The sequence below is a fragment of the Tasmannia lanceolata genome, unplaced genomic scaffold (assembly GCF_043159265.1).
Source record: "Tasmannia lanceolata isolate RefF3 unplaced genomic scaffold, GAP_Taslan_0.1 ptg000003l, whole genome shotgun sequence".
Taxonomy (NCBI): Eukaryota; Viridiplantae; Streptophyta; class Magnoliopsida; order Canellales; family Winteraceae; genus Tasmannia; species Tasmannia lanceolata.
Window position 1 is genome coordinate 5,911,201 of NW_027518680.1, and position 17,188 is coordinate 5,928,388.

The following is a 17,188-nucleotide window of genomic DNA, read 5'->3' on the forward strand; positions in this document are numbered from 1 at the left end:
TTGACGTCAATTCACGTCAAGGGGTTTGAATCATCCTATATTGGGTGCGAATTTATCATCCCCCGTTCCATTTTTGTTTGTATGTTTCGTGACGAGGATGACGGGGTCGCTGTCGGAATCAATTGAAACGATTGACTTTAGGGTCCCACATGGGTTCATTCAGTACATGTAGATGCAATCGAATCGAGGCCGTTGATTTCGTAGAGCATCATGAAACGACTCACGTGGTCTTGGCCCCATGCTGAATAGACATCTCATGCTTAACATCAATTAACAAAAAAAATCAACAATTTTGTTCATTAACCATTCACAAAGCTTCCACTTTTTTCAGGTCGAGAAGGTGGGCCCAAACCGATTATGGGACTCCAAATTGCGTTTAACTTTGGAGTCCAATAATCTGTTTGGGGCCCACAATTGGTTGTCACAATAAAAAACGAATAGGGCCTTTGGGACCACAATCGGTTGTCACAATCCAGAACGAATAAGGCCTAATTGGGACAACTTGGAGTCAGAGAATCGGTTTGGGCCCACAATCGGCTGTCACAATCTAAAACGAATAGGGCGTTTGGGGCCACAATTTGTCGTCTCAATCTAAAACGAACAGGGCCTCATTGTGGGCCCAACCTGATTATTGGACTCCACATTAAGTTTAATTTGGAGTCCATTAGGTTTGGTCCCCACAATCGGTTGCAACAACCTAAAATGAACAGGGCCTAAGTTTCGAATTCCCAGCATCCTTTTGGGCTGAATCATCCGTAGGCCCTGTTTGTTTTGGAATTTGAGCACCCATTGAGAGTACAAAACTGATTATTGGACTCGAATTTAAACGTAATTGTGAGTCCAATAATCAATTTTGGACTCACAATTGGTTCTCAAAATCCTTAGGCCTTGTTCGTTTAAGATTATGACAACCGATTGTCAGTGGTAAACAGATTATTAGGCTAAAATTACGACATAATTTTGGGCCAATAATCGGTTAAGGCCCCCAGCATTGGTTGTCACAACCTGAAACGAACAGGGTCTTAACTCTTTCGGTGGAGCCCTATTAGTCTTGTATTTTGAGAACTGATTGTGAGTCCAAAACTGATTATTGGAATCAATTTTACGTTAAGGCCCTGTTTGTTTAAGATTTTGAGAACCGATTGTGAGTCCCAAACCGATAATTTGACTCAAAATTATGTAATTTGAGTCCAATAATCGCTTTGGGGTACAATCGGTTCTCAAAATCTAAAACAAATATGGCATTAATTTTCTGTCCCATAATTACCAGACAGCTTTCTTTGTACATTTAGAAATTTTCATTCAAGTTTAATGCAATTACAGTATACTGTCTGTATGCACTCTGTTCTTAATAAAATGGGTAAAAGATTTCTATTATTTTATTCACCACCAACACTACAATCATTGTTAACAAATATCTATAATTACAAGATAACTTTCTTCCCTTTACTTGGGAGGAACAAAAAAAATGGAGCAGGAGCAAAACTGTAACTAATAATGATATTCATAAACTAAGATACATCTGCAGCTTCCTGCCTCGAAACTCAACCTGTTCACAATGGTAGCCTCTTTTACATCAACTGTCTAATTGGAGCTTCCCAAGCATGCTTTTGGCAACCCAAACTCCTTTTTCTGAGAATCAAGATGTCTCCTCCAAGAATCGTTGTGCAATTTGTAGTGCAGTACCTTGTTACACGAAAGACAGACGATTAAGACCATGGTCACTCCAACTATTCAATAAGTTTGATTGATAATCATTCCTAACTGATAACATGAATTTAATACTGTAACTGATAGTTTAACTTGAATGATGAGATGCATTTTAATGGGTTTTTTTTTTTTTTGAATGAGTATCTCATCAATCATATGTGGGAGGAGAAACTCGAGCCTGTGGATTGTTGGCCGTTGATGGTACCTATGCCAACAGCAGGGGTTGGGTTACCCCTATTATGTTAGTCAGGTCCCATTAATTGATCCAATCAATGGACGGATGTTTCTTCTCCTGCTGGTGACTGATCTTATTCCCTTTCCAAAGACCAAATAATATGAAGTTTAAACAAATTTTTATCGGGTCCGCTTGATATGATTCTTACACATTGATAATAGTGTAAGCACTTATACTGAAATGGGAAAATTTGCTACTCCGCAGTCAAATTCCATAAGTTCTACACATCTGTATATTCTGATACGTTGATCATTTTTATGCGAGAAAGGCCAGCCAGTCTTTGATCTTCAACATTTTTGTTTTGATGTAGCCGTAGTTAGCAAATTGCATGACCGCAGAAAAATGCCAAGCTGAAAAACAGCTTTAAAACATAGCTTGAAAAAAAAGAAGGTAAAAGGGGGTTTAAAATGACACCAGTGTATTAATAAAATGTGGAAGAAAACTTATTTATGTACATAAAAAAATTCTAAAATAATTGTCAATACATGTCATCAAATTCTAATACCTAAAATAATAACCCATGATTCATTCATTCCTCATCATATTTTGCTAATTGAAATCTACATAAAGAATTAAACTGTTTTAAGACTTACGAAAGTGTTATGCATTGTTCACATGGACAACAGGGTCTCAACATTGGCTCTTTACTACTTGAGGCAAAGAAATAATCCAAATTTTGTAGTTCTTGTGATGCACTTGGAACTTATTGGCATATAATCACATGATATTATTTATAAGCCAAAACTGATTTAGTAATCTAGCAATGTTTTTTTTACATCCTACCCTAGATTTCAGTTTCACATATCTCAGATTTCACCCATAATTTCAAGAGTTTGAAAACTTATTTTCCTTAATGAATTTCATCAACGAGAAAGGGTACAATCAAAAGGAAAATGAAAAAGAGAAGGAAAAAAGCGAAAGGGACGGAGAAAATAAATCCTGGGAGAAGAGATACCTGTCCACTCTGAAGTGTTTCTTTATGAAAAAAATCAAGTTTAAAAAAAATTCAAAGTTTTGAATTTTATTGAAAAAAATCAATAATACTGTTAAAGTATAAAAGATAAATAACGCCTTTCTCCAACAGCTTAAGGTTTTGGAGAAGTTGGTAAGTTAACATGGTATAAGAGCCAAAGGTCTCGAGTTCAAACCTCCCGGATAGCAAAAATCCACATGCGATGGTCGGCCCAAAGTGGGACCACATGTGCCACGTGTTTGCCAAGTGGGCCACATGTGCCATGTGTTTGCCAAAAGGGCCACACGTGCGGGGGAGTGTTAAAGTATAAAAGATAAATAACGCCTTTCTCCAACAGCTTAAGCTTTTGGAGAAGTTGGTAAGTTAACAAATACATTTTCGAAAAAAACAGAAATTAAATATAGATTTTGATAAAAACACGACGTTTTGCCAACAAAGTCAACGGCAGGGTAATTATGTTTTAAATAGTGGCTCTTTTGTAATTTATCTGCAGATGTAAGGCACAACTGCAATACAGTTTCAGGGCCCTCGATAAATCCATAAACTCAACATCTAAGCCATTAGATATGCAGCGCCAAGTTTTCATGAATGCTCCAATTTTAGCCACCTCCCTTTTTTCTTACTTTTCTTTTCTAAGAAAAGTTCATATGGACTATCTTAGAAATTGAGGCCTCAAGTGGAAAGGGTTTCTTACTGAATCTTTCCTATTTATGAATGAATAGACGGATACCATCTTGAATTTTGAGTTGAGCAAATGCTCATATAACAGATCATAAAGTTACCAAATCAGTTATTAGTTTGGTTACTGCTGGAATTTAAAAAAAAGAAGAAGAAGAAGACAGATGGTACCTGTATGAATGTGGCAAAGACATCATCTTCTTCTAGTTTCGAGAACTCCACGGCCCAATCATCTACACGTCCAGACAAACTCTTCTGCCTGTGCGCCTCAAGCAAAACAGAATCGCGATATAAGAACCTCTGCCAGATCGCACATACATTTGCCAACATGAATTCTATTTCTGTCTCGCTAAATCCCTGCAAGAAGGAAAACAGAACCATGACATTATTGACAGCTATAATGGATAGAATGTAATTGTTCCCATACATAAAGCGGCAGAAAGAAATTATTACCCGAAGAACCTGTATCATATTTGGGATCTCATCCTCAAGAATGCGGACGGCAAAGCTTTCATAGTTTAGCACATTCTCATAAGGCAGGAAGATTCCATCCTGCAAGAGGGAGTAATAAAGAAACCTATTGATATTTATAATAATTGCAAGTTCGAGAAAATGTAATCATGCTTTCTGGTCATTACTCCAAATAAAGCTCTCCTAGTGTACCATGAATATGAAACTAAACGCAGTTTCAGTTACAGGGTACCATTATTAACCGATGAAAACAAAGCAATGCTTTATCTTGTGAGATTGAAATTTGAATCTCATTCCAAGAAATCTAATTTGAAGTTTATGGGTTTTGCAAATAAACACATAGCTAGCACATTAGCAACTTTTGATATTCTTTTATCTCACAGCAGGGAGTTTTGATATTCTTTTATCTCACAGCAGGGAAAACTAAATAATAATATTTTGAAGAAGCCTTGCGCTATGTCTTGCCCTGACCCCACTGTGTAGATATTGTCCGGCTCTAGGTCTCAACCCTCCCAGGTTTTAAAACGCATCTACACATGGAGAGAGAGGTCTACATATATAGCCCAGTCATTTTCTCTCCCTTTCCGATGTGGGATTCTATACACTATTTACCAATCATAGTAAAAAGGCTCAGTTGAAGCATATGAAAAAAAAGAATTACCTGAATGACAACAGGAATGCACCCTTGCAAAACACTATCTTCCATGCGACCGCTCCAACCATCTCCAGGCAACACCCCACAGAATATGGAGCTAGCTAACTCATCATAATAATTAGAAGCCCGCTGTGAAGTTACAATGACATCTTTAGCATACTGTCTTCCCAACTTGCCCTCCTTGTTAGGGCTTGAGCCAAATTCTTCTGCCAGTTTTTGCCTTGTACCCATACTGTACCTGAATTACCTCGGACAAGATAGTGAGCTACATCAGTTACAAACTAAGTCACAAATATCGTTCGCGGGAATTTCTCGGCAAGGGAAAATCTCGGGGTACACTAAATGTTTTTTTAATTTTTCAGGTATATATCGGGAAAATACTATAAAATTAAATAAGCATATATAAATTAAGAAAAAATAAAAAAATATCTTAAAATGTCGTGATATTACCTTTCAAAAAAAATTCGTGATATTATCGCGATATTATTGTGGTAAATGAAAATATCGCTATATTTTATAAGTTCTCAGGATTTTTTCAGGATTTTTCATTTTATCAACATGCCACGATAAAATCACTATATTTTGAAAATATCGGAGATATTTGTGACATAGGTTACAAATGAATAAGGTATAAAAAGTTAGCATTTGTATAGACTGGTAATCAGGCACATACGTAGCTTCTGGTCTTCCATGTTCATAGGCTGGTCCTAGATTTCCATTAAAATAGAACAGTGTCTTGCGCTCCTTACGTGATCTGCACATAAGATTGAACTAATTTCATCTTGATAAACCTCAAAGCACCTATTCTATTAGACATTATTCTAGCAAGAATGCATAAAGCAGACTATTTTTTATGAGTACCTGGCCCAGAGATTTAATCTTAAGGAACCTGGGTCAGGCCGTTTCCATGCAGGAAGAACGAGATCCTTCACTGGATCAAAGCAAGAATGATTTCCTCTTTTCTCTATAGGAATACGATCCCAATTGTCAGCCCAATATGCTGTTGTCGAGTGATTGTGCCTTGAATTTGTGTTTCCCCAGTGAACCAGCATCATGCTATTCCAAATCTCTTTTGGAGCGTAGCAAGCACCTTCATCCCATGAAAAAAACTGCCTTCAGACAGAAACAACAAAATTAGAATAGGAGAAAAAGGTTGCACACAAGAAAAAATAACTAATATTGCTCTTCTGATCTCTCGATTACAATCAATGAAGACCCTCTGCATCATACCCAAATATGATCTCTCCCTGACGAGCGATTCCAGTAAGGATATTGCTCAACAATATGGTCATGTGCTTTCTTATAGAAGTCTAGAGTTAAGGAGCTCCTTAAACCCATGTGTTCCTGAAATTGAGAGGATTCACTAAAAAACCTCAAAACGTGAGTATGTAACATAGTCAGAGGCATAGTTTTAAATTTCGGCCGACATATTTCGGCATCTGTTTGGACTGAAACCAAAAGTATATTGAATCGGAAAAATACAAGATTTTGCCTAAATTTGGGCATTTATCACCCTTAGTAACAAAATTTCCACCAAAATGTTAAAGATTTCTGTCAAAAATTTCAAAATTACCACCGAAATTTAAAGATTTCAACCGAAACCACCAAAATTTCAACTGAAATCGCCGAAATTTCCACCGACAATTTATACATTTTGGTGGAAATTAAAAAAAAAAAAAAAATTTATCAAGGTTTTACATGATTTCGGCCGAAATTTCCATCAAAACCGAAATATTTCGGTTTCGGTGGTGACCAAAACCGACATTTAAATCCTTGGTCAGAGGTCGATCTTGGAACAGAATTTAAAAGTTATAGAGAGTTATACCCGCATATTCAAGTGGGGTGCATCATCTGCACGAGTGATGAGGCATGCATCAAGAACGGGAACATAGAAATAATCTGCTTCTTCACCATTTAATGTTCGGAAAGGGCTAGCCAGGATGCTTTCATAGAGAGCCATCTGGCAAAAAGGAGTATCACAAGACAGTAAAGAGTGTGTTTCAAAGTCACCATGCTAGCATCAAAGTAAATTCTTAGTTTAAAATAACACCTGTGAGCCATACAACTGATCGGTCCAGAGTGTAGCATTCTGATCACTATAAATTCTGTTAACACATTCAAACTTGAAATGCCTCCCCTGCAACACCCGAAAGAGTCTATGAAGATATAGAGCATTGTGCTTAAGTTGGGAAGTTGTAAGAGATGCTTGAGCTAACCTCAAGGAGGTGATTATTGAATTCTGGGGGTAGATCATAGACATATATAAGAGGCCTTTTCTTTTTCACTGAAGCACTAACATTGACATGATCACCGTTAAGAGGTGCGTTATCAGATAAATCAACAGTTGCTGGTCTAAGCCATTGAGGCCATTCTTGTATAGAAGATAAGACGGATGGGATACTGCAGTCCGTTCCGTACCAGCTGCTGTCACACTGAAAAGAACACTGGATTTAGCTGGAGTGCCACATAGAAACTGACCATTGAAGTTGGCTTTCATTATGACGAAGAAAAAATTCCGGCCAATAAACAAATATGAAAAATCTCGCCTGAAAGAGAGAACTCAAGCTAGACTGAATCTATGTCACAAATATCGTTCTCGGGAATTTCTCGGCAAGGGAAAATCTCGGATACATTAATCTTTTTTTTGGGTTTATATGGGGAAATGATAAAAATAAAATTATTTAAAAATATATATAAATATATATAATTTTTTTAAAAATATATAAAATAAAAATATCGTAAAAATATCAGAATACTATCATGATATTATCGCGATATTTTAGGATAAAAATGAAAATATTGCTGTATTTTAAAAATATCGGGATTATTTCGGGATTTTGTTGTTTTATCAAAATGTCATGATAAAAACGCAATATTTTGACAATATCAGAGATATTTGTCGCATAGGATTGAATCATACTGAAAGCCTAAGTAAAACTTGAAACTATGCTATGTTCTCATTTTTCATTTGCTCGACAATTCCGCTTAGCAAATAGACAAAAAGAATCTAGGGAAATTCTATGTAGTTTCCATCACTTACCTGACAAAGGCCGCCACGACAATGTCCATGCCCAGAGCACTGGTTGAGACAACTGCATTGTGTAGGGATCTCACAAAATTGGCCCCAAAGACAATCATATTTACAATCACATTCCTCTTTGAATCTCACCTTGGAAGCATACGCTTCCTTTGGGTCAACGTTACACCAGCCAGGTTTACTACTATTTGTCGTAAAGATATTTTCCAGATCAGCTTTCCTCCAATTCGTCAGCATAGGACCATCAGGTTCAGAAGGTAAGCTGAAACAAAAGTATGATTAAGAAAGATCACCGATATATCAAGATATAAACATGGATAAGAAAGGGGAATTTGCAGTAAAAAGGTAATTTTCTTACTTTATTTGAAAACCACATGCCTCGGCAACGGGGCGGTTTGGATATTTTGTTCCTTCTCCACAAAAGCACATTGCTCTTGATGTATCACAATGGGCAGGGCAAATTGAAACGACCCACGGCCCATATGGTTGCTCTGGAGATCCTGGAAAATTGCAGTCCAAATGCAATTTCTCAGAGCATCCTTCACCTAGTAAATAATCAGAAGTATTAGGATTTTATTCATATAGTGAGTTGCTTATAAAATTAAAAAATGTAAATAGAAAGTCCATTTCTTGATGAAATCAATCATTGATTAGAACTATTAGTACAAAAAAAAATTAAAACACCAAACAATCAATCAGTAGATTTTTGTTCTCAGATATGAGCTTTGATCCCCATAAAACTTGGCCTCTGTTGGGATTCATCAAACATTTAACAGGCTAGCTATATCTGTCTTGAAATACAAGCTGACACATTCGACATTCCATTAAAGAGAACTGCTGAGAGGGAAACAATAGTAGTTGTAAATTATCACAGGATACTGATTACTAGTTTTTGCAGAATTGGATCACGGACAAGAGGAACCGTTACTAAGAAATTACTATAAATATTGAAAAATTTAGGAAAATCGTTCATGATCTATAAATATTGAAAAGCCAAACATCAAGAAAAGTTGTACTGACCAGAAAATCCATGAAAGCACCTGCATTGTCCCAGTTCCCGGTTACAAATGCCTTGACCGCTACAGTCGTTCTTGCAACCCCTGCCACCAATTGTCTGTCAACACAAGTGAGTTCTTAAGCAAACGATACTGCCAAACTGGAATGTGAATAGAAAAGGAATTTAACTCTTGGATCCTTGGAGATACCCAAATAGTTAAAAAAAAGAGATCCAGAAGATATCGGACATCCGATCTTGGAAAAATGGTGAAGTCAACAAAAACCACAAAACATTACACGTTCTCATCTTCAAATAACAATTACTAACAAAAGCTAAACTCCTAAGTTATAAATTCGTGTTAATGGCTGTGTATTAGGACAATAAACAAAGGAAGAAGAAACAGAAAATAAGGAAAGAAGAGAGGGGATAATCGTGAGAAGAGTCATGAACCCTCACTCACATTTTGGTATCAGTACTAAAATGTGATGGAAAGAAATGCCCCTATACTATTATTCCAACACTTCCCCTCAAGTCGGAGAATATATATCATATAATCCCAAGGTTAAGATACAAAGCCTCAACCATTGAGCTATCTGTTTTTGGTAGGTAAGATGGGATAGAACCTGCAGCCTCAATGTTAAGATACAAAGCCTCAACCTTTCAGCTCCAAGCCCAACCCCTAGCAGTGAAGACACCTGATTGAACAAGTGTAGCAGTGGAAGATGATGGGCAGCAGGCTGGGCAACCAGACGGGAATGCTCCTCTTTAGAGATAGATATCACATCACCGGATGGCTAGGGAGTAATCAGTACCCAGGAAGACTGAGCAGTAGTACCTCATCGTATACGTGGCATGATTGGCAAAACTAGTAGGTTTCCCGTTAAGGTCCCAACAAAAATCTATCATGTGGCCCTTGCAATCACAATGGGTACAACTCCAAAGTCAACAACCTCTACCACTACCTCTCCCTGACTCAGTACATCCACCTCTAACACCATAAAGACCTCTACAACGTCACCACCAAAACCACCGCCTCCGCTACCACTATAACCTTCTATAACTGCCAAGGCAAGTCAATCTGCGGTGATGTGAACTCCAGACTCAAACATAGATGCACATCAGAATCTAGAAAAAAGGACACTGATAAAGGTTAAAGTTTTGGACTGCTAAGAATTTGAGCCCGAATAGGTTCATATTCCGACTTCAAACCAAGGAGAAATTGAGCCACATTAAAATTATCACGTTGATGTTGCATCACTGATACATATGATGTAATTGGCTGACATGTATCCGTCTCCTCAAAGATACTCATCACCGCCAAATAATAATTTTCCAGGCTCTTCTATCCCTGTTGTAGACTAAAAAATTGTTGAGACAACTGATATATTTGGGTATGTTGTTGGACCTAGAATATTTATTCCTAACATGTTCTCAAATTTTTGTTTTTTTTGAATGGTAAAGAATTTCATTCCATGATTAAAAAGGCCGACGTCTATATAAGGAATAAAAAGAAGAAGAAAAAACGAAAAAGACACAGACCGCCCAGGGGCAAGAGGAAAGCACAAAACCCAGAAAAATCAGGGATCAAGGGGGGAGGAAGTCAAATAGCTCCATCTCCGCCCTAGACACCCCAGCTCTAGGAAGAATATCGGCCTCCGTATTGGCCGACCGACGGACAAGAGGGAAAGATAAATTGGATCTATTCACTATATCCTGGATCTCATCGAAGTATGGAGCAAATTGCCAAGGATGCGAGTGGGACTCCTTAAGCCATCTGATCACATTTAGAGAGTCCCCTTCTACCACCACTATATTTGGGTCGACGTTTGCAAGCAATTTTATTCCTCGGTGCACCGCTTGCACTTCAGCCTCATTAGCATCTGCCAAACCTATGGGGCCTAAGAAAGCCCACAAGACCACTCCCCGATCATCTCTAAGAACACCCCCAATACCAGAAGGACCCAGATTCCCCAGCTAGAGCCATCAAAGTTTAACTTAAGGGACTCGATCAGTGGTGGTTCCCACACTTGAACTATCTTTGACTCCCATTCAGAATCCAGGCAGATCTCTTTCCATCCAAATTTGTTAAGCAATATTAAGAAAAATAAGAGTACTATTGATTTTATGCTCCATAATATTCTACAATCATGACATAATTTGGCCATCTTCTTGAATCTACTCAGAAATTGGACGTATTAGATAGAGGTTTCGCCAAGCGCCAAGCGCCTGACTAATATGGGCTTTGAAGCTGTTGCTTGCTTCAAAAATGCATATGAGCTAGTGCCATAAACGTAAGGGCGTTTAGGGGCCTTACGTGAGAGGGGGGCTACGGATTTTTTTGAAGCTCTTCAAAACCTTTACGTGAGAGGGCCCTTACTAATAGGGGCCCCTCTCACTCCTGACTCATAGGGCGCGCAACGGCTTGACTTAACTAATACGGCGTTGCTTCAAAACTCCATAATAGTGCCCTTTGGCAGTAAGGTAAAGCTCCACATATGTAGCCTAGCGAACATAGCTATTACCATTAAGCTTACCGGAAGTTACCTGAATATTGATGTAGTCTCAAAGAAATAACATCCAAGATCTAGGGTCACCTTTTATTTTACATCTACACTTCACTCAATCGCACCAACAAACATATATGATGCACTTCTAGATGTATTGATGCAGCCCCACACATAAAACAGTCTTCTACACTTCGCTCAGGCACGCCAACAAAGACCTATGATACACTTTTAGCTGTATTAATGCAGTCACACATGAAACTGTTGATGGAGGACCATCTAAGATGCAATGGAGAGTAATTAAGTTAAGAAGATGGGGCCCATTGCTAATGTTAAAAGTTTTATTTTGTTTTTAGAGTATTATTTATGCTTTTTTAGGTCAAATGGGATAATATAGAGTATTTTTCCATCAAAATCACTTAAGTTCTTTGAATTATGAGTGCTTTAAATAGGCCCCATATATGGATTGCGGAAGAGAAAGTTTGTAAGTGATTAAAGGGTATTTTAGTCCAAAAGTGTTAGGTTTTTTTATTTTTTGAATGGTGGAAAATTTTTATTAAAGGAGGAAAGACAGAGGTGGTCAAATAAAAAACAACAGACAGAGATAGTCAAAGATCTCGAGACTCGACTTCAGAATTCCCTCTCTCGCTAACCTACCCGCCACGGAATTGGCCGACCTATGGATATGGATGTAAGCAATCAAAGGGTCTCCCACAATATCCTGAATCTCATAAAAAAACTAGGCGAATCTCCAAGGGGAACAAGAGAACCTCGGAGCCAATGGATGACATTGAGGGAGTAAAGATTTGAAGAATGTGTGAAACTTTCTAGTTGTCTTCTTTTCCTATGTATGTTGTAAGCTTTAGGGCCATGGATGCGATGCTATCGCGAAATGATAGAATGAATAAAGATTTGAAGCTTTGTTTCTCTAACGTGTGGAGGTGATGTCTATTCTTCAGGAGGTGATGCCTCGATTCCCTTGATGTGATGCCTAGGGTTCCCTTGGTATAAAGCCACATGATTGCTAGTATGATTCTAGCATAATCTTCTTTTTCTTTCGTGAGATAGCAAAGCTTCTTTGGTGATATGCCAATGAAAACTCTTGGTGGGACTGGGATGTCTTGAGATAAGTATCTTGTTTCTTCATTACTTGCAATCTATAATTCTCACATTCTTTCTCTTCTTTTCTCGTTTCTTCCACAAAAACAATGTACCCGGGAGCCAAAAATATTTCTTACCCTTACCTAAAACTTCAAGACCTTAATTTTTGCTTCATGTTTTACCCATTTGGTCTCACCCTAAACCCCGCATCCCTTAATCTTGTCAAAAAACTATGTCTACACCTTTCTAGCGTACATCTGGACTTTTCCAGCATACATATGCACCCCACATGCATCCCTCAAAACCTACCCTAATCACAGTAGAAATATTTTTCGAATTTAATGACATATTTTAGGATCAAAACTCTAATTTCCACCCTTATTCTCTACTACAAAAGTCTGCTCTTTCCAGCAAATTCAAATCTATAGCATGCATTGCCTATTTCCTTTGCTCATACCTTATTCCCCACCCTAGTCAGCTAAAACAAGGGCAAAATATTTGAAAGATACTCAGTTCCTTAGATGGTCCTGTATCAAAGCTAGATAGTCCTGCATCAAAATTGGTATCAAAGCTAGATCGTCCTGCGTCAACAGTCCACTCAGACATACCAACAAACACCTATGATGCACGTCTAGCAGCATCGATGCAGCCACATAAATCAGCACCTCAATCGATACAATGCTGCACAACACTCTTCGTGAAGGCTGCAGAATAGTCAAAAGCACAATCCAGACAAGGCTGTACAACAGTTCACACAAATGGAGCACCACAATCCAAGACAGCCCAGGTGAAGTAGATCCTAACTCCGATCAGCAGTCCCAACCAAAACTACACCCGTGTCCAGCAAAAAGGCAACATGGCAAAGGAGTCCACAACAACATACACCAATTCCGGCAAAGTTTTCAACATAAAGGAACATGACCAAAACTCCAGAAGCAGCCAGCATCAACATAAGGAAGATTTCTGTCGCACCACCCAAATCAACACGGCTACCTTCAATTTAATTAACAAGAGAAAGTATTTAAGCCATTTTGAAGACTCTACACATCACCACTTGTGGTTCGACTGAACCACCACGCGAAACTGAGGAACCGCAAGAAATTGAAGCGACATTCAACACAGATAAGGTGATCAAATACTGGTTTTTGATCAAGCAATAAAAAAGGCAGAGGGATAGAGGTTGAAGCCTGCTCGAAGGCAAATCAATATTTACTGCTCTGATACCATGTTAATGGTTGTGTATTGGGGAAATAAACACAGAAAGAGGAAAATGAGGAAATAAAAGAGGAGACAGTCGTGAAAAGGGAGTCATGACCCCTCACTCACATTTTGGTATTTATATACTATAATGTGATGGACAGAAATACTGCTACATTATAAACATAGTCCAAAAATTCTAAACTCATAGATCCCTCGAGAATAAGGAAACGATTCATGTTCACATATTCCAATCAAAACCAGAAGTTGTCTGCTTTTTTCTTGTTTTCCAGACAAAAGTTAAGCCTAAGAATCAATGATAATTATCTCCAAAACAAAAACCAACAAATATCTGATTCAAAACCAAACAATTATACAGTTTATCTTATTCAAGAGAAAAATTCACACAAAAGTTGATACCAAAGACCATGAGCAACCAAAGCTAAATAATCAAATACATAAAAATATCATATCTGCTTACCTCAACTACATTGACTGTTGTAGAAATTGAAGCACAACCAGAAAACCACCTTCCCATCTCAGCCCTCCATGGCGCACCTCGGTAAACCACTGCCCCATGAGCGTCAGCTGGAAATTGAGTATCTAAATCCAAACCAAGCTGTGAATTTCCTGACAAATGGTCATCACCTCCTCCAATTGACCCATTAATGGGCAAACATGAATTGCGACTTTGTCGGGTCCCAAAATAATCAATAGAAGGTACCAAGGGGAACAAGAATACATGAACTATTGACACTAATATCACAAAAGAAGCAATGGTTGCTACTAAAGACCATGAGAATTTCCATGTCTGAACAGATATCATTATCTCAAAATTCTCTTCAATAACACCACTAAGAACTATATGTATTTACATAAGCCTCTTCTTAGGAACCACTTGAACTTGATAAGTGCAAATAATCACTGTCAAAACAAAAGTAAAAACATGAAAACAAAATTTCAGAATAGATATCTCCAAGCATATCAATAATCTCAATAATCAACAGAAATCTCTACATGGGTACCACTCAAAATTGATAAATTCATAAAACCCACAAAAAGTGCCAACACAAAAATGAAAAAAAGATTCATAAAATCTGAAGTCAATGTATAAAGAAAACACAGAGAGTTCCAAATAATGAATAAATTAGTGTTGAAATTTCCACCAAACCTCCAAGAAGTTTCACACACAGGTCCCCAAAAACTTATTAAATTCATCCTATGGTCAACTAATTTCATTACATAAACAAAGATTAAAAAAGTACTAACCTTTTCTAGATCTGGGTATTGCAACTTTTGCCGGAAATCTGCCATATGGGAATCAAAGGCAAAAACGCATAAAAGAGATTAGAAGGTACTATGTATGAACAACCTGTATCAAAGGCAAAAACGCAGTAGCGTTTGAACAAACTGGCGAACAATTCACATTAATCAGGAAAAATGACTTAATTACCCTTGTTTAGAGATTTACTAATATACCCACTTCTTCTTAGAAAACTACAAAAAAGCCACCCCATAATCAAATAAGACACGTCATGGCTTTTTACGACAAAAACGAACTTACATCCTTTATAAATGATAGACCTGTTCCTATAATGATACACATGGCATTCCTAGGAGGGCTGTTTTGGACAACCATGACACAGGTGTGTCCTCATATCGTGCCCAACAAAGTCATCCACCTTGTGAGCCCTACTATGAATGGACATGATCTAGAAATCTTGCACGTTAGATGATCCTAACCCTCCAATTACATGCCCTTTAACTGCATGGTTAGAAAAGTTTTTAAAAAATATAACAGTTGGCATTGATAGAGAAAGTCTCCAAAATCAGTGTTAGGAAAAGTCTAAAGGAAGAAATTTTTGAGCAAAGGCTCGTTCATAATAGGGCCCAGCAGATGCTTGACCTAGAATATTGAAAATGGTCGGACCATTGCCGTGTAAGATTTTATATGTGGGCATATAATCCCGTATTTTTTGTAAAAATACGGTATGGCCCACATCATAGGATGATCCAAACTGTCCATTTGATATGGCCATTCGTAGCGGCCTAAAATGGACAGTTTGGATCATCCTATGGTGTGGGCTGTACCTTACATTTGTAAAAAATGGGGTTTATGTAACCGATCTATTTCATTAAAACATTGTAGACTTGTAGTAAGTAAATTATTGGAAGGCGACTTGAGAAGGATATATTCGTCCTTTTAAAAATGGTGGGGGTTTTCTGGTAATTCGGTATAAAATTATTTTATACTATCTGTTTATTCGAACTGACATAAGATTCTGCCATAAAGAAAAAAGCTGGCGACAACGTCTGATAGTTTATCTTTTAAAACGAAAACTTGAAAATAAACCCTGACGTTTCGATAAATTACTAAGGCACCCCGCTGTAGGAAACCTTCTGCTAAAAAAATGCTAAAAATAAATCGGGGAATGATAGATGCAAGGGACCTCTTTATGCAAGGGCCGGAGAAGTGCCCTTGATTAGATCCACGTGGTTTTTAAAGTCAGTTGAGAAATTGAATTCGGTTGCACTTAATGATGTGGATCTATTCAAGAGCCCTTGCATCTATCATTCCTCAAATAAATCACTTTTACGCTACTTCCTAAGTAACACTTATTAGGCCCTACCTCGATTACACGATCAGATCCGTTGATCTAAAAGGCAACCATAAGTCTGGCCAAATGTCAGTGAGATTTCTTTGATCGGATAAATCTAAGCCCTTGATCAAGAAATTCTTGTTTAGGCATCTGCTAAAACAGATTTACTAGGGACCACCGCAGCAAAGTATTTCACAACTGTCTGTTGCATGTGAGAGCAACCACCTCAGGTGAATTAAATGAATAAGACAATCTACTGAAAAATGAGCCTGTGTGGCTGCTCTCACATCCAACATCAGGCCGCGAAATGCCTTTCTGTGAAAGCCCTTAGCAAATCCCCTGCAAAAATAGCTAAGGCCACTTTTGGATACCCACAAGATTTAGATTTGGATTTAGTTGCCATTTTGAACTGGATGATCCTAAAAATTTCAAATCAGCTACAACAATGCAAAATATTTTGATTTTCAAATCTGTTCTACGAGACATTATTTGGAAATCAATATTTGTGCCAACTTCCTTCACCGTCGCTGCTCCTCGACGTTGCTCCGACAACAGCGAGACATCCCTCCCTTCCTCCCTCTCTCTCTCTTAAAACATGTTCATGAAGATGATGGATTTATTTTTTATCCAAATCAAAATACAAAATGCATGTATCCAAACAGGCCCAACGATTTTTGTATTTCTTTCTCGTATGCAATGGATGACTGTTCAGGATCAGACCGCGGCCATGTTTGTCGCTTTACGGTGTTCTATTACGGTGTTCTACAAGATCAACGATCACGATTGTACCAACATTCCCACCCCACCCTAACGGCCTAACCTATGCTCCCTATAACCAAAAAAGTTAAATGTCATGTGACTTTTAGCTACAAAACTATGTGAAAATGCTACAAGAAAGTCACTTCCTAAAAGGCACTCCCAATTCTACCTGGTATATATATGCTCAAGGTTTTAAATTTTGGAACTCGCCGAAACTGAAATTTCGGCCCAAATTCGGTAAAAAGTCTTCAAACGTCGGTTTTTGGGGCCG

The 17,188-nt window shown here is 37.9% G+C and overlaps 1 protein-coding gene across 1 annotated transcript; it reads right to left on the reverse strand.

Annotated features, from left to right (window-relative positions):
- Positions 1 to 1,345: 1,345 nt before the first annotated feature.
- LOC143849281 (exostosin family protein) lies at positions 1,346 to 14,952 on the reverse strand. The gene is made up of 15 exons (XM_077358274.1): positions 14,828 to 14,952; positions 14,040 to 14,482; positions 8,780 to 8,873; positions 8,118 to 8,304; positions 7,763 to 8,021; positions 6,939 to 7,154; positions 6,773 to 6,859; positions 6,548 to 6,682; positions 5,953 to 6,066; positions 5,584 to 5,831; positions 5,396 to 5,476; positions 4,729 to 4,960; positions 4,050 to 4,148; positions 3,768 to 3,953; positions 1,346 to 1,686 (listed from the first exon to the last, which is right to left on the reverse strand). Exons 2-15 carry the CDS (start codon positions 14,382 to 14,384, stop codon positions 1,585 to 1,587), a joined length of 2,385 nt encoding a protein of 794 aa, XP_077214389.1. The 5' UTR covers positions 14,385 to 14,482; positions 14,828 to 14,952; the 3' UTR covers positions 1,346 to 1,584.
- Between the last annotated feature and the right edge of the window lie 2,236 nt (positions 14,953 to 17,188).